The sequence below is a fragment of the Labeo rohita genome, chromosome 13 (assembly GCF_022985175.1).
Source record: "Labeo rohita strain BAU-BD-2019 chromosome 13, IGBB_LRoh.1.0, whole genome shotgun sequence".
NCBI classification, from domain to species: domain Eukaryota; kingdom Metazoa; phylum Chordata; class Actinopteri; order Cypriniformes; family Cyprinidae; genus Labeo; species Labeo rohita.
In genome coordinates, this window is record NC_066881.1 from 34,788,848 (window position 1) to 34,808,042 (window position 19,195).

General features: G+C 30.8%; 1 protein-coding gene across 1 annotated transcript in view; it reads left to right on the plus strand.

Annotated features, from left to right (window-relative positions):
• dntt (deoxynucleotidyltransferase, terminal) overlaps positions 1–18,210 on the plus strand; it is a 192,236-nt gene extending 174,026 nt beyond the window's left edge. Inside the window, exon 14 of the mRNA XM_051126245.1 lies at positions 16,803–18,210. Coding sequence (XP_050982202.1) covers positions 16,803–16,889 — 87 coding nt within the window. The 3' untranslated portion in view covers positions 16,890–18,210. The remainder of the gene's footprint in view (positions 1–16,802) is intronic.
• Positions 18,211–19,195: the final 985 nt, after the last annotated feature.

The window sequence follows — 19,195 nt, forward strand, 5'->3', positions numbered from 1 at the left end:
TTTCTGCTTGATAAAAATCACTCAAGATTTGACAGCAAAAGACACGTGAAACACCAACATTTTGATCATCTTGATCATTTCGAGGGTTAATTATTACTATTTCTGCACAAAAATCCCAAGGTCTCTATTGGATCTCAATAGGTTTAGGATTCAAGCTCGACTCTCATTGTGAGAACATTAGCTTTAACGCTGGGATGGAGTCCAGCGAGCGCTTTCCAGTTTTTCTGGAGATTTGTTTGGCATGTAATGGGCTCACGCCTACTAATCTTCACTCATCTTTAATAATTGCCCATCTTCGCTGGCTCAGCGCTGGATCTGCGGTCGTCCACCTGCAGACCGGCTGGCCAGAGCCTCGACCCATCAATTCACGCTCATGAGCTCCAGTCTTTAATTATTTGGCAAGAGGAGGTGCTGTTTAGTCAGATAGGAGATGTAACGGGCCGTATTGTGTGTGTGTGTGTTTAGGGCCGGTTTTACGAGCGCCAGTGCTTTATGATGCCTGCAGTAATTGCAGGATTGATTAGCGAGGAAGTGTCCGATCTTTTCTCCTCCTCTGCCGCGATGGGAATCGTTGGGGCGGAACAGATACGAGGCCTAATCGACTGCTGCTCCTTCTGCCTTTGTCAGCCTTTTCTGCCCACAATAAAGACAAATTAACTTGAGGACAATCAAAAGACTTTTCAATTCATCACTTCCTCTGTAATCTTTTCCCTCCCCACAATAAAACACACAGAAACCGGCGTTAAAGAAGGCGAGCGGACGCCAAGAGCAATATCACGCTTTATGATCGACTGATCCGCTGTATATCGTTCCCATAACAAACTCGGAGCATCAGGTGGCGTTAATTGCGCTGTAATTCAGCTGTGTGTGATCTATAATAGCTTGATTGGGAATTTGAGGTAAAAATGCAACGTAAATATGGTCTAATAAAACAAACTAACAAGCTAGTGCTTCTGATTTATAGCTCGAGAATCTCATTAAATCACTCAACAAAATTATTTAGTCTGGACAGTCTCGCACAGTGTTTTTGTCATAAACAAGCCTAGTGTAATTGATTATAATTAATAATGTGGAAAAATGGGTCAGTGACAAATAAAGGATGTTAAGAAGATGAAAATAGTTTCTTTTTAGGAATCTAGTTTAAAACACCAAGTTCATAGAAATATAATATTTCTATATTTGTATGTCTGTCTGTTTTTTTTTTTATTTATAGATCTGTTATCTCTTTTTTAAAATGTTATTGTTAGGCTTGCGTATTATAATAATAATAATAATAATAATAATAATAAGCAAGCCTAAAAATAACATTTTTTTTAAATAGTTAAAAATATACTACTACTACTACTAATAATAATAATTGTAAATAATTGTATTTATTTATTAATTTTTATTAGGCTTGCTGATTTTGGCACTTTTAGGGAAATTATTATTATTATTATTATTATTAAGAAAGCGTAAAACTAAAATAGTCAAAAATGTAAAAAAAAATATACTACTACTACTACTAATATAATTATTATTATTATTAATTCTTTCATTTTAAGTTGTTTTATGTTTTTCTTTAGGCTTGCTGACTTTTAACCTTTTAACTTTTTTTTTCAAATTATATGAATAATTCAAAACAAGATTTATTTGGGTTGCTGACTTTGGCACATTAGAGTTTTTAGGGAAATATTATTATTATTATTAATATTATTATTATTATTATTATTATTGTAAGCAAGCTTAAAACTAAAAATTTTAAAACAGTTAAAAATATACTACTGCTACTAATATAATATAAGTAATTAATTAATGAATTTTTAAATTGTTTATTTATTTTTTTTTTAGGCTTGCTGACTTTAGCACAGTTTTTTTTTTTTTTTTTGGAAAATGTTTTACATATTGAATTAATATTTTAAAAAAAAGACTGATTCACTTTTGCTTTTTTCTTTAAGAAATAACATTTTTCTTTTAAGAATTGTTTCTGAATTAATTAATTAAATCACCCAGCAAATGTATTTGGTGTAGACAGTCTTACATATTATTTTTCATAACCAAGCATATCATAATTGCTTATAATTATAAGTGTAAAAATTGGTCTTAATTAAATATTAAGATCTTAAGATGAAGATAAAGTTCTTAGAAATGTAATATTTCTCTGTTTATGTGTCTGTTGTCTATCAGTATATTATTCTCTCTGTTTTAAACCTATTAACCTTCAAACTTCAAGACTTTCTGTAATAATAATAACAAATAGTTTATCTATTTATTTATATTTTAAGACTTTTGAATGTTATCAAATTTTTCCTTAGGCTTGCTAACCTTGGTACATTTTTATTTTATTTTTTATTTATGGCAAACATTTTTCAAATATTATTAATATTTTAACAAACTGTTTTCTTCTTTAAGAAATATTTCAAATTTTATTCCAGAAAAAGGCTTAACATTTTTTCTTCTTCAAGAATTTCATGTCTTTCTTAGCATATTAACTGTTCACAGTTTAAAGCTTGTTTGCCTATGGTGTGAACACACAGAGACCTTCATCTCTCAGACGCGTGTGTGTTAAAGCGAGAACATACACATGCGTCAGGTGTGCTGAGTGTCCAGCTGAAGCTCGGTCCCGGGGGTGGAGATGTTGTGAGCGTCTGTGCTCCACATCTGTCCTCAGCCGACGGTGGCGCGTGACGCACGTTTGATGGACGTTTGCTCTGGCTCTCTGCTGGAAACGCACATCCACAGAGGCTCATATAAAAAACCCTGCCGCTTCCATCTGTTGGGCCACGTTTTGTCACATAAAAAGGTTTAAATGGCATCTTTTAGCTTCAGAAATGACCTGCAGTTTGACTGCTTTATGTGACGTCCCATGTGATTCACCTGCAGCCGCTGTAAAGCAGCTCATGTCCTTGAGATATTCAGCGCTGAAGGTGTTTGCCAGTAAATCAGCACTATTTCTGTTACTGCGTTGCTTTTGTTGCACAAAAATAGGTCTCTGATTGAATTCTAAATTATACTGCATGATTTTATATTTAATATACTGCCCCTTTAAGTAGCTTTAATGTGTTTAGCTACTTTTTGTTCGTTTTTAGAAAACAAAAAATAGGCCTAGATTTAAGATTTATGCATTTGAATTGCATATAAAATATGCATCTATTTGGTTTACACAGTTTTAACATAAACAACCTAATAAACTTAATATGATGCTTATTTGTCAGTCATAAATAAAGCAGGTCAGATTTCTGCAATCAAAAATTCATGGCATAGTTTATTATTAATGATTTTCATTCAACTTATCAGCATATTCTCAATCTCAGTTCTCAGTTCTCAATCATGTGATGCAATCTCAGACATTGTTGTGAAATTATTGCTGTACTATATGTGCCAACATGTAATAATAATAATAATAATAATAATAATAATAATTGTAAATTAATTTTTGTTCAAATTAGCATTTATTTTACAGTCAAAATTATATATTGAGAAATAAAATTACTATAAAAAAAAAAATGTATGAAATCATTGTAGTTAATTTTACATATTTGTTTTGACATTTTTACTGGATGTTGCAGAGAATATACTCAATATTGCTAACATAATAATAATAATAATAATTAAATAAATTATATATTTATAAGAAAAACTTCATTTAAAAATCAACAGTTCAATTTAATTAAACATTAAAAATAATTTCAAAACCAATATTCAGTTCATTTTATATCTCAATCATTTTATGTGATCATTTTTTGTTTGTATTCAATAGTGTCAACTGAAGAAAAATGTATAATAATAATAATAATAATATATTTTATTATATTTAAATTTAAACCTATTTTATAGTTAAAAATTATTAAAGACTTTCTATAATAATAATAACAAATAGTTTATTTATATTTTAGGACTTATTTTAAATGTTATCAATTTTTTCCTTAGGCTTGCTAACCTTGGCACATTTTTATTATTATTATTATTTATTTTTATTTTTTTTTGCAAACATTTTTCAAATATTGTTAATATTTTAACAAACTTTTTTCTTCTGTAAGAAATATTTAAAATTTTAAATCTATTTCATAGTTAAATTATTCAATACTTTTTGTATTAAAAATAAGTTTTTATTGTTTTTTTTATACTCAATAATGCCAATAATAATAAATAAATAAATAAATAAACAAGTATATATTTCTAAATGATTATTATTTTTTTTAAATAATTTCATTTAATATAATAAGTTCAAAAGCAATATTCAGTTAGTTATCACAATCATTTTATGTAATCATTTTTGTATATTCAATAGTGCCAACTTAAGATAAATCTATAATAATAATAATAATAATAAATGTATTATATTTCAATTTAAATCTATTTTATAGTTAAAAATTATTAAATACATTTTAATTTAAGATAAAAATTCTGTTTTTAATACTAAATAGTGCCAACATAATAACAATAATAATAAATAAATAAATATATTTGTTTACAAATAAAATTAAATGTAATTATTTAAAAATTCTAAATAATTTCAAAAGCAATATTCAGTTATTATATTGCATTCATTTTATGTCATCTCATACATTTATTTTGTATACATAATAGTGCCAATTTAGGAAAAAGCTATAACAATAATTATTATTATTATACATTTTTTTTATATTTAAATTTAAATCTATTTATTTAAAAAATCTAAATATTTTTTAATTAAATAAATAAGTGATAGTAAATTATAAGTAGCCTGCAGTCGGATAAAGTTCAGTGTCTGAGTGTCTTCCTCAGCCTTTGTTTGCTTCAGATGTCTAGGGATGTCGGCGTGATGTTCGGTCTCTGTCCGTGATCATGTGCGTACGGCTCTAGTGAGCTCTGGCCAGAGGAGAGATCCCGAGGACAGATGTTTGGGCTCTAATGTGTGTGATTGTGAATATGTGAGCAGTAATTATGCTACACAGATCATTCGCGGTGATGATTATAGAGTCATTAGAGCCGTCACACAATCATAACAGTACAAACACAACACCGCAAAAGACAAACACACTCGATGAGACTTCAAAGGCAAATACTTTTATTTTGAAAAATGGAAATCGTTGCTAAAACATCTTGAAATGAGCTAGAAAAACTCAAAGCAGTTTGTGTAGTTTTAACCCTATACAACCTGACATGAAGTATTATGTTTGATCCATCAGGCTTTTATGGCTCTTATTATGATATAAAAATAAACTATTAATCAGACAGTTGAAGGCATAGAGTAGATTGTATGTGACAGGTTTAACTCTAAAGTTTGACCTTGGACCTCAATTTGATGCATTGCTTTATAGGCTTCATTTGATAAAATGATTTCCCATAATTACAATGCATAAAAGTGTATTATTGGAAGAATAAAGCGTTTTAAAGCAGCTCCGCTTTGTGATTCTGCAGGAGCGCTGAAGGCCGAAGGTCAGTGTGAGCTGATAACTGAGCAGACTAATCATGAGACTTTAATTAAATGTTTAAGGCCATGAATTTATTTAACACCGTTAATGCATTTAGCTTTACTTAATGTGATATTAGACATCAGACAGAAGAGAACGAAGGAGCGCGCACGTCTGTGCAAATTTAACACAACAAACCTGCAAACGCACCTCTCCTTTATCACTAAATGAAGGAGAAAGATCTTCTTTGCAGCTAATTTATTTATGAATTAAATCCTTTAACAAAAGTCATTCGCAGTCTTTGCATGAGGAGTTTAATTATTTATGAAAGACCATTGGTAAAGTTAATTTGTAAGTTTGCCCTTGAATTGTCTAAAGATGGGTACTATATAAGTCAGTTTAATGTTAATAACATCACATCTGGTAAATTAGTGTATAATGAAAGTATAATGAAATATTTGTTGATTTATGTGCTGTTTTGAAAAAGCTTATTTCTGAATGGATTTCAATGAGAAAACATTGTCTTATGGCATTATCACACTGTAAAAAAATGGGTTTTTGAAATTGTAAACAGATTATTGCACGTTTTACGTGTCTTTCTATCAGGGTTAAACCAAAATAAACCTAAATAAAAAAAAAAATAAAAATAAAAATACATGTTAACTGACATAAAAATGTAAAATTAAATAACAGAAATAATAAAGAAACCAAATATAATTAATATGAATAAAGTTTTTATGATAATATAAATATTATATATTTATTTTAAACTATATAAGGCAAATTTCTCGTTTTAATTTAGTCTAACTTGATATACTAAAATAACTAAAACTATATATACACATATATTAAACAAAAAAAAAAAAAAAACTTACAATGACAAAAAACAAAAATTACAACCTAATTTAAAATATTAAGAAAAACTATAATAGCATATTAATGATACTAAAATATCACTGCTGGATATTGCAGAGAATATACTCAATAGTGCCAACAGAATAATAATAATAATAATAATAATAATAATAATAATAATAATAAAACAATAAAAAATAAATAATATATTTATAAGTAAAACTTCATTTAAAAATCAACATTTCAATTTAATTAAACATTGTAAATTATTTCAAAACCAGTATTCAGTTCGTTTCATGTCTCAATCATTTTATGTAATCATTTTTGTGTATTCAGTAGTGACAAAAAAAAAAAAAAAAAAAAATAATAATAATAATAAATTTATTATAATTAAATTTAAATCAGTTATTAAATACAATATTTAAAATCATTTTTTATACTCAGTGGTGCCAATAATAATAATAATAATAATAATAAATAAACTATATTTATAAATAATTTCATTTTTTAAATAATTTATTTTTTTTTAAATTTCTTAATTTCAAAAGCAATATTCAGTTAGTAATCTCAATCATTTTATGTAATAATTTTTGTATATATAATAGTGACAACTTAAAAAAACTATAATAATAATAATAATAATAATAATACATTTATTATATTTAAATTTAAAACTATTTTATAGTTAAAAATTATTAAATACATTGTATTAAATTATTTATACTCAATAATGCCAATAATAATAAATAAATAAATAAACAATTATATATTTATAAATAATTTCATTTTTGAAAATACTTGAAACTTGAAATAAAATAAATGTTAATGAAAAAAAAAAACAAATCAGCAAGTGTTGCCAAGTCAGCATTTCTCATTTTAATTTAGTTTAACGTGATGCAATAATATAACGAAAACTGAAATAAAAAATTAATAAAAATTAAATAGGCATATATTAAAACGCAAAAACTACTTAAAATGACAAAACACCCAACAAAATTACTATAAAATTTAAATAATAAAGAAAACATAAACAAAAACTTTAATACTATATTACTGACACTAAAATAACACTGCAAACTACTAAAAAAATCAAATAAATAAAATTAAAGTGAAAAGACTAAATCAAAACAAAATATTAATAAAAACTGTAATAGCGTATTATAAAACTGCAAATTACTTGAACTCGAAATAAAATTCAAATTAAAACTGAAAACATAAAAATAAATGATTCAAAATATGAATAAAAACTATTACAAGTATTTGTTATTTGTTAGTTCTTTTTAATGATTCCTGAAATTTACTAGCAATTTTTGAGTGAACATTGTTTCTACACCATTTTTGTTTTCAGTGCAGCAATTGTAGATAAAAGTAGTTTTATTTTTTCAGCCGTTGGGGTCCATATTCTGTGCCGTGTGGTCCAGCTGTCTGTGAGAGCCGCCTGTGATCTGTGTGGGAGTGTTTCTGACTGCAGTGCATCTGCTGCACACATTTAAACACTATTACAGCAGAGAAATGCTGTGACACACAAAGCTGTGACAAGTATATTAATAACGGTATGTGGCTGCAGCCTCTGTATCTGTACGACCGTAAACACACACACAGCGCTCATGCTTTCTCTCAGTGTGATAGCGGCACAAAAAAAAAGTGAAAAATGATCTCCATTCATGCAGGAAGAGGCAGTCTTGTGTAGCTTTGGGAATTTTAAGGAGTTCATTATATTTATTACAAATATGCTAAACAAAATAGCCAGTAGTCTGCTTTTGGGTCATATTTTTAATTAACATTATTAAAGCGCTATTTATATTGGCTTATATAAGATTTGGCTTATGGATTATTTATGGGTTGTTGACGTGACATTGGATTTTCACTGTCCCACAAGATAAAATTTAATATAATTAATACAGTCGTTATTTAAAATGCTGTTTTACAAGGAACTGTTGTTTAAAAAAGCTGCGGTGTTATTCGATTTTTTTTGAGCCAAATGTCAAAATTGTCCTATGGTGTGACTGTCTCAAGCATGGTTCAGTAAATTACAACTTTTAATGTTAATAAATACCTGTGGAATAATTGTACAAGTGTCTTTTTTAGTAAATGGCAATCATTTTTTTCCATCTATATATTTCTGAAAGTGTAGGAACTCGATATGTGTTGTCTTTCATGATCATGTTACTGAAGCCCCTCGTCAAGCCCACGATGTACACAATGTTACAATTTTGTCTTAGAATTGTTTAAATATTTAACTTTTTTGGCACCACTACAAAAGTGTTACGTTTTGTTGTCCCTTGGTGTGACACCCCTACGTATTTTTTTTTATTAAAAACTATGTTAAACTGCGTAATCATGGAAAATTATGCAAATGTGTCTTGCAGACTGCTAATGACAGGTTAGCTTGGAATAGCAAGGTTATTAATTGACACAAAAGGCTGAAACGTCCTGTGGTGTGACAGAAAATGTCATCCAGTGTGACACCTGTACTTTCACACCATAGGACAAAAAATGTCACACCTAAGTACAAGGTCTCTTTAAGAAGCATTTTAAATGATTAAGTAAGATTGGTTTAACTCCTTTTTTTTCTATAAATATAACTGAACAGATGACAGCAAAGTGTATCTTGTTGTCAAAGTTTGTCTTGAAATTGCCCAATAAGTCAAGGCAAAAAATTGTACGAGATGTTAATTATAATTTCATATTTATTAAATAACACTATATGAAAATAAGTGTCTAACAATGAAGATAAATCTCTCTTATGCTACTTGTATATTATTAAGAGTTTTTTTTCCCCTTAACTTTTGCTATGTCACACCATAGGACAAATTTATGATTTTATGATACAGTGCAGTAAAAATGTAAAAAAATAAAAAATAAAAATAAAAACTGAACAAATTGAAGTTAGTGACCCTTTGTATTTTCTCAAAGATCATTTGCGCTAGATATGTGCATTTCTTCTTCAAAAATGGTCTTTTACAAAAAATAAAAATAAAAATTCACTGGCTGTTTGTCAGCTACCCTTATATGAGCCATTTATTTAGGTTATTATGAACTTAGTAGCCAAAAATATAAATTCTATCATCATTTGCTCACCTTCATGATGTTTCAAACTTGCTTCTGACGCCTTTCTTCAATGAAACACAAAATAAGATATTTTGAAAATAGTTTTTTGTCCATGTAATGAAGGTCATGTTGTTTGATATCCAAGGTTTTCTTTTTGTGTTTCACAGAAGAAAGAGTCATATGTGTTTTGAGAATCATTTTTATTTTTCAGTGAAATATCCCTTTAATATTTACTCATCTCAAAAGAATCATTAGTTTGCTACAATGTAAAAGCAAACACAATGTGGAATGTGCTTTAGCAGTTGGAGTCTTACATGAATTTCAAAAATTTAAATTTTGAATTTTAAATTTGAATTCTGCTTCCTTGAATTCAAATTTCAACTGCAATTCTGCAGTTCAAATTCAGAGTTTGAACATTAAAGGTGCAGTGTGTAATTTTTAGCGGCATCTAGCGGTGAGTGAAATGCGATCGTGCATACGAAATCCCTCCTCCGTCAGCCCAACCGCATAAGCGCCTTCCATCTGGGAAAAGCCACACCGATGTTTATCCGGGATTTCTGCCGTCGTCTGTCCCGACTTCATCTGGCTGCATCAAGTTTTCTTTTTTTTTCCGACGAAGACTGACGCTCTGTCGGTTCTTGAACAACGTACTGACGAAACGCGCTCTGTAGAGGTTTGTCCGTTTAGGGCTACTATAGAAACACGGCGGCACTAAATGGCGACTTCCATGTAAGGGGACCCGCAGTGTATGTAGATATAAATTGCTCATTCTAAGGTTATAAAATCATAACGGCTTATTATGTAAGGTCTTTACACACCTCTGAAAACATAGTTTTGTATGCTATATTGCATTTCTGCCAATAAATTCTCGTAAATATTACACACTGCACCTTTAAATGCTGACTTTACAAAACCTGGTTTGAAAGCTCTGAAAAATTCTGGAAGTTGGAAGGTTAATAGGCCTTACAGACAGACCAACAAAACCATTCAACAAGAACATGAAACATGAAGGTGATACATTCAAAAATCAGTCCAAATGCAATTTCATGTTGACCACTGTAACAAATATTAGGGTAAACCTTTATTAGATGGACATTGATCTGTGATGGTTTAGAGAACATTCAAAAGTAACATTTTCATAATTTTTGCAAAATAATAAAATAGAACATTCCCATAACCAAGAGAAAAAAACTTTTTTTCAAACATAAAAAAAAACATTTTGAATGTGCAAATAACATTCTGAAATAATGTTTTCATAACTTAAGTGGAATGTTAGTAAAATGGTCTTAAAACATATTTTTGTTACTTGGTGACTGAGTAGTTGCATTAAAGGAGAAGTTCACTTCCAAAACAAAGATTCACATATAATGTACTCACCCCTTGTCATCCAAGATGTTCATGTCTTTCTTTCTTCAGTCGTAAAGAAATTATGTTTTTTGAGGAAAACATTTCAGCATTTTTCTCCATATAATGGACTGATATGGTGCCCCGATTTTGAACTTTCAAAAAAGGGATTAAATGCGGCTTCAGACGATCACAAATGCGGTTGTAAACGATCCCAGCCGAGGAAGAACGGTCTTATCTAGCAAAATGATTGGTTATTTTCATAAAAATAATACAGTTTATATACTTTTAATGTCAAAGCTCGTCTTGTCTTACTCTGCCTGGACTGTTTTTGTTCCGGCTCATGACAGTTAGTGTATGTCGTTTTGAACGTGTACTTGTCCTTTAAATGTTAGATAAACGTCCAACTAAACATTTGTTCAGAACTTTGAGAGAACCTTGCCAGAATGTTTTGGGAACGTTCCCTGTTAGCCTGGAAGTTGTCTTGTTGATTGAACAATGAAAGAAAGTACAGAAAGCACAGTAGGAGTGTTTGTGAAACCTATTAGGAGTTATTATGAAATGAGACACTTAAACTTGAAGGATATGAACACATCTGCACTTTTAGTGTTTGTCATAAACACAGGATTATATGGACGCATCAGCAGCACTTCATTTACTCAAGAGATCAGTGAGCATCATAACAGAATAATGACCGGCTTGGCGCCATCTCATTAATACCAAATTACGCCACTTAAATGCTGAATAAAGCAGTGCCACGGAATGAAATGCATATTACAGCTTTAAAGTGATGGTGTTTTTGAATAAGGCGCACGACTGATGTGTTTGTATATGAGCATTAGCTGCAGATCAGCTGGACGTGTGAAGTCTTCTGGATGCGTTTGTGTGCTGTAATTAATGTGGAGCTCGTCCCGTATGGAGAGTCCGAGGGATTGTGGGAAATGGCTGTAGTTTGGCGTGTGGATCACGTGTGATTTGAGCAGGGCTGAGAGCCCGTCCAACGCTTCCCGCCAGATCTGTGCACTGCTGATACTCTCTCAGTGGAGAAATTGTTACACACACGCTGCCAGATTTCATCAAAAATGGTCGAATGGAGTGCAAAATTTATTTTTTTTAATTTTTTTTCAGAAAATGCAGCTTTTTGCTTGCCAAAACCAGTTTGCAAAGTTTGGATGTGCCATGTGTTAGTAATACACTTTCAGTTACAGAAACAGACTCCCATTGTGTCTGTTGTGCTGTTGTTGTTTTTTTTTTTTGGTAAGGAAATTATTATTTTTTTCTCAGCACAGGATGCAATGAAATTATTAAAAGTCACAGTAAAAACATTTATAAAGTTAAAAAATATTTTTATTTCAAATAAATGCTGTTCTTTTGAAATAAAATTTGAAGATTTTGAAATAAAGATTTTGAAATAAAATGTATGACGGTTTCCACTAAAATATTATGCAGCACAACTGTTTTCAACATTGATAATAATCAGAAATGTTTCTTGAGCAGCAAATCAGCATATTAAAATGATTTCTGAAGGATCATGTGATGCTGAAGACTGGAGTAATGATGTTGAAAATTCAGCTTTGATCACAGTAATCAAATACAGTTTAACAGATATTCACATAGAAGGCTGTTTTAAATTCTAATAATATTTCACACAGGTGAAATACAAGGTGCTTAAAGTGCATGAAGCACTTGAATTTGACTTTTTGAAATTTTAGGCCTGGAAAACCCTTTAAAACAGCAATATTCCTGAAGAGGTACTTGAAAAGTGCTTGAATTATTAAATGTATCTATTAAATGATACAATGTATCTATTAAAATAAGTGTTTATTTTTTATATATCTTTAATATCTTTTCACACAAAATTCACACAGTTCAAAAAACAAAATGCTTTTTCCCCCCATTATTTCAGTTAATAAAACTAGTAAAAAATTTAAAAACTAATAAAACATAAAACTAGTGAGCTAAGCCAGTAGTAGTACCAATAGTGTCATGTAAACATGGCTGAAGACAGGAAAAGAGGAACAGATGAACTGAATCAATTTCATTTTGAACTGAATCAGTCATTTACACTGGAACCACTCTGATTGATTCAAACGTGTGACTTCGATCATTTATTAAAGCGATTCACTAGTCAAAAAAAAAAAAAAAAAGAAACAGATCAAATTAAAAGAGCCAGTGACTTTTGAATTTCGAAAATTGCTTGTAATGATTTTAAAAAGCATGCAGTGATGAGTGAAACTGAGTTTTTCAAAACTCCAAATCAGTCCAAACTCCAAATCGTTACAAAGCGTTCCAATCGGATTGGGAATCATTTGATTCAGATCGCGACTTCAGTTAATGACGAATCATTTGATTTAGATTGGGACTTTCGGAGCGGGTTAACGAATCGTTTGATTTAGATTGTAACTCTGCATATCGCGAATCATTTGATTCAAATCAGAACTTTGGAGCATGTATCATGAATCATTTTATTTGAATCAGAATGCGGATTGTGAATCATTTGATTCTGGTCGGAACTTCGGAGCGGGTTCGCAAATCATTTGATTCAGATTGAGACTTTAGTGCAGGTTTGCGAATCATTTGATTCAGTTTGGGACTTCAGAGCGTGAATTGTGAATCATTTGTTTCAGATCCAGATTTCGGAGTGGTTTCACAAATCTTTTTATTAAACAGTAGTAAAGATGAAACCATTAAGGCAGTACATATAAAAACAAAACAGATAAAAAAGAAAATTAAACTATATGCAAATACAAATCCCTAAAAAGAAATAAAAAGAAAATTAACCATAGTTTTAATTTGAAAGAGTTGAGACTGAAGTCCTTGAAAATCAAAAAAGTTTTTTTCTCATAGAAAACAGCTATTTTAAATTAAATTGCATTTTTGCATTTTTTACTGTATTTTTGTTCAAATAAATGCAGCCTTGGTGAGCAAAAATAAACATTAAAATGAAAAAATAAAAAAATCAACAGAATGTATATATATCTGTGTCCTCCCTCAAATAACGATGTGGGAAATTAAAGCTGATAGCTGGAGCTCGTCTTTCCACCTGGTTTGTGCAGCAGCCTGTCGCTCCTGCTAAATGTGTTCACATGCTTTCTATTTCCTCTGCCTCATTCTGACAAGTTAGTTCCAGTTTAGCACTTCCAGGCAGGACGTGTGGAGCTCACAGCTTCCCTTCCTCTGCCGCGGTGAGTCAGACTCGCCTCTCCAGCCGAGATATTTACCGTCTCATGACATCACGCCCTGAGCACAAGCGCACCTTCTCCCTCGCTCATCACTTATGACATCTAGAATGACTTTGTCCCCTCACACCGTCCCTGGCAAGGTCAGGAGGGTTTGTTAATGCGCCGCACGGATCCGGTTCGCTCTATAATCATCATATGTGACACGCAGGCTGAGGTGAATGCTGCTCAACTGTAGGGAAAGTCAGTAAGAGCTTGTGCATGTAGATACTCTTAGAATGTTCTGGTAAGGTTCTTTCAAAGATATGAACAAACGTTCTATTAATGTTCTTCCAAAGTTATCAAAGCGTTAGGACAGAAACATAATTTATACATTATTTATGGAATGTTTTTTTGTGTATTTGCTCATGAAACACTTCAGTGGATGCCAATCAGACAGACTTTTGTGTGGGTGTGTGTGTGGGTGTGTGTAAAGCTAAAGAAAAAAAAATCATGGGTCAAAGATGAGCATATGCAAAAAGTTGAGTCGATTTTTATGGAAACCCATTTTAACCACAGAATAAAAAATAAAGCTAATTGTCACTTTTTATCTCACAATTAAAAAAATAAATAAATTGTAAAAAAGCTGAAATTGTTGAAGTACATTTCAGTATTTTTACTTAAGAATTTCATGTTCAATTCAATGTGTTACTGAAAATACTGTTTCAGTTGTTCTACTCCAGAATTTTAATTCAGTGTGTTACTTGCAATTCTTTGTAATTGTTTGTGAAATTTACTAGCAGTATCTAAGTGAAAATTGTTTCAACACTGTCAAAAAAATTGTGGCTTTAATTTAAAATAATTTGTTACCTGGCTGCGTTAAAATTTTAATTTTAGTCAACACAAATATCCAAGTTGTCACTTAGACTAACCTTTCAAGTTGACTAAACTTATTTGCGTTGACTAAACTTCAAATTTTCAGCCAGGTAACAAATTATTTTAAGTTGACTCAACAATTTCTTTTTACAGTGTACACCAATTGTTTTCCCAAAAAAGCCAGAATTGCGAGATATAAACTCAGAATTCTTTACTGTGATATAAGTTGCCAGAAACATGCAATTGAATATTGTTTATTGCTTTTTTCAGTGTACCAAAATAAATGAATTATATGATATTATGATATTGTAATTGTTAGAATGGTCACAAATGAGCAATTTCCACATAAAACTGATCGTGAGACTTGAAACTTGGAGGGATGGTAGTACTCACACCCCCTATAATGTGACTAAGGATTGCCCCAAACGGCCTGACGGGGGCGCTACAGTGAGCAAAAGTATGAACTCGCTCAAGTGTCTTATGTCATTGAAACCTAACAAAACGATTCTGATTCGTTTGTGAGCGTGACATTTTCGTGTATTTCGCATCTTTTGCAAAACCTATTTTTACTATTTAGGTTTTCCACCCAATTGGAACCAAACCAGTGCAGAAAGATTCTCTGGAGAGTGAATATCAATAATTATCAAAAAAAAAAAGTTGCACTTTCAACTCACCGTCGCAAAGGGATGCCAAAATGGTCTAAGGAGGCAGGGCCACTATTAGTAAACTGCCTAAAATCCTAAACGGAATGAGATATCATTGCCAAACTCTATCATTGCACACTTATGTGAGAGGTCAAGCTGAGGTCACAGAAAAAAAAAAAAGAAGCAGAAATTGGCCACTTGGTGGCGCTATAAAAATGGCTATAAGTAGGCAACCATTTGTCCTAGCAACATGAAAATGTCTGTCATTTTCATGGCTCTAGAATCACTGCTGTCAATCAAACCTTGTTTTTAACTTACTTTTGTGAACTAGTCCTAGTTTTTCGCTCAGTCTGGGAAAAAAAAACACTGCAGTGCAATTCTCTGGACTTTCTAGGTCAGTGGTTCTCAAAGTGTGGTACAAGTACCACTAGTGGTACTCATGCTCCCTCTAGTGGTACACAGAGGAATCACTAAATTAAATATAAGTTAATGTTAAAACACAATACAGTTTTTATGTAACTTTTAGGTACAACACATTTTAATGCAATCATTAAGTTTTTTATTTCCTTGTTTGTAAGCACTGTGCAGTCTTTACAATGTGGCTGACATAAATAAATATTCTTATTAGGAATAAAACTGCCTCATTTTTTGAACTGTGCAGAGCTGTAGCTGAATAGTTTGGCCTACTATCCTACTGTGTTTTAATGTTAGTCTTTATGGTGGTACTTGGAGAGACAAATATTTTCTGAGTTGGTGCTTGGTATAAAAAGTTTGAGAACCACTGCTCTAGGTCAATAATTATTAAAAACGTTGAAATTTACCCTTTGGGAAACTCTGATTGGGTCCTTTAGAAAAGGGACCCGTCCAAATACACCCAAAAGCCTATAAAGCCTAAACGAAAACTCCAAACGAAACCCGCTGAGCACATGCGACAGGTGATTCTAAACAAGCATGCAAAGTTTCAGGGAGATCGGACCACAGCTGGCACCATAGCAGTCATAAATGTTATAAAAAAACCATAATATTTCTATGGTAAATAATGTAAAAAGTGACAATTACCTTTATTTTTTTTATTCTGTGGTTAAAATAAAGGTTTCCATTTTTTTTTTTTTTTTTTTTTTTTTTTTTTTTTTTTTTGTTGGCGATCGTAACTTTGCACAGCTGTATGGTTAACTGCATTTTATCCTTGGCATTCAGCATTGCTTTTCCTTGTCACCTGTGACCCGTTGTTTGCTTCTGACCCTTCAGTTGAGACAATCATTTGTGAGACTCAATGTAAACACAGAGGATTCAGCAATCTGAAACAATCACATGTACTGACCTTTAAATGTGCAATAACATGGCTGCAGTAATTCTTCATCCTCTCACAGTCTTTCTGTTGAATCATTCGTCAAATCCAGTGAGTTTCCTCACATGCCGCCGCTTCGGTTCATTTCTCAGCGCTGTGACAGACAGCGGAAATCACACGAACTCACCGTTCCCTCTCTGTCTCTCTCCAGAATACCTTCTTGCCTGCTAACACGGAAGAGGACATCTTTGCCCATTTGGGTTTAGAGTATATTGAACCTTGGCAACGAAATGCCTAGTTTCAGTCTCTGCTCTGTGAAGCCTGCTGATGTTCTGGACAGATTCAACACCCTCCACATGACGCCGATGCTGATTCACACTCAAACAACCGCAGTATGATTTCATCAGCCAGTGTGAGCATTATTGATAGTTCACAAAGTTCTGTTTTCTTTTTTTTTAAAATACACATACAGCAACACCCAAAAGTATTTGGACACACTTACAAATGTCTAAATGTCCATGCATTAGCTGATTATTTAAAAGAAAGATGCACAAGCACACTTTTCAAGCAAAGCATTTAACAAAAACTGTCATTTCTGTTGTGCAAAATGAAAATGCAAAAATAATGATGGATGAAATCGAATCCCACTCATGTTTTGTTTGGAAATACACTACAGTTCAATTTTTTTAAAAAGTAGTCTCTTATATTCACCAAGGCTGCTTTTATTTGGTCAAAATGAAGTAAAAATTGTGAAATATTATTGTAATATACAATAGCTGTTTTCCATGTGAATATCTGGTAAAATGTAATTTATTTCTGTGATCAAAGCTGAATTTTCAACATCTTTACTTCAGTCTTCAGTGTCACATGATATTCTAATATACTGATCTGATGTAGAAAACTTCAAAACAATTATCAATGTTGAGAACAGATGTGCTGCCCAATATTTTTGTGAAAAATGTGATGCATTTAATTTTTTTAGGATTATTTTAGGATTCTTTTTTTAGAAAGTTCAAAAGAACAGCATTTATTTAAAATAGAAATCATTTGTAACATTATAAATGCCTTTACTGTCACTTTTGATATCAGTTATTAAAATAATGCATCCTTGTTGAATACAAGTATTCCTTTCCAAAAAAAAAAAAAAAAAGAAAAAAACTTACTGAACCCAAACTTTTGAACTGTAGTGTATGTCCAATTATAACATTTAAAATGGGTTGCAAAATTAACTTTAAACTGTGGTTTGGCTTAAACTGTGTTTTTTAAGATTTAATTAGACGATTATTCAACTTTTTCTTCTCTTAGTCTTAGTTTAGTTAGTAGCGTTGCATGATATTACATCAGAACAGCTTTTTTTGTCAATAGACCCTTTGAACATTAGTGAAGGTTAATCAAAATGTGATTTAAATTAGTAGAAATTATCACGAGCTGGCTGTATATGTAAACAGCTTTTTTTTTTTTTTTAAATGTATCTGTTAATTATAATGAAAATAATGTAACACTGTTACTCTGTGATGCATCACGCATACTTGCTAACACGAAACAGTTTAAGAATTTTTGCAAGGTTCTCTCAAATGTATATACAAATGCTCTTCCAGTAATGTTGATTAAAGGTTTGTTTTAAAGTTATCTGCTCTTTAGTAACATTTTCTGAACTTTAAAATAAAAAGCATTAGCCATACATTGTTTATGGAATGTTTTTAAAAAACTTTTTTGTTGGATGTTTTTTTAATGTTTTAGAAATGTTACTACTTAGTAGTTTCACATGGTTTATAGAACATCCAAAAGTAACATTCTCATAATGTTGTCTTTAATGTTCATGTAACCACTTAAAAATGTTTAAAAAAAATGTTTGAGTAACATTTTTTTAAACATTATTAGCTACTAGTTTCAGATGATTAAGGAACATTCAAAAGTAACATTCCCATAATATTTGGAACGTTATTTAAAGGTTGCAAATCCATTCATCACAACCTTCTGCTAACTTTATTTGTACCCAAAATGTAATGTTATTTGAATGTTTTTAATGTTTTAAGAATGTTTAAATGTCCAGTTTTCTGATTGTAGTTTAAAAATTTAAAAAGTTACAAAAATGTTTCTTACAACATTCTAATAACTTTATTTGTAACCAAAATGTAACATTATTTGAATTTTTTATTTTTAAATATTGTAAGAACGTTAAAATGTCCTGTTTCTTGTCATAATTAAAAATTTATTTTAAGTTTACAAAAAAAGTTTAACATTCTAAATATAAGATTTCAACATTTTTAAATTGTAAATTGTAACATTTAAACATTTAAAATGGTAAGAATGTTAAAATGTACTTTTCTTTTGATTAGAACATTATTTAAGGTTTACAAAAATGTTTCTTACAGCATTCTACTAACTTTATTTGTATCAAAAATGTAACTTTATATACAGTTTTTTCTGTTTAAATATTCTAACCCCCGGTTTCTCAGACATAGTTTAAGCCTTGTCCTAGAGTAAGTCTGAACTGTTTTGGCTGAAACAAACTTTCACTGACTGATCTTAAAATGAACATACTCGCTAACAGGAAGCATTTTCATTTTTGCAAGGTTCTTTTAAAGTTATATACAGACATTC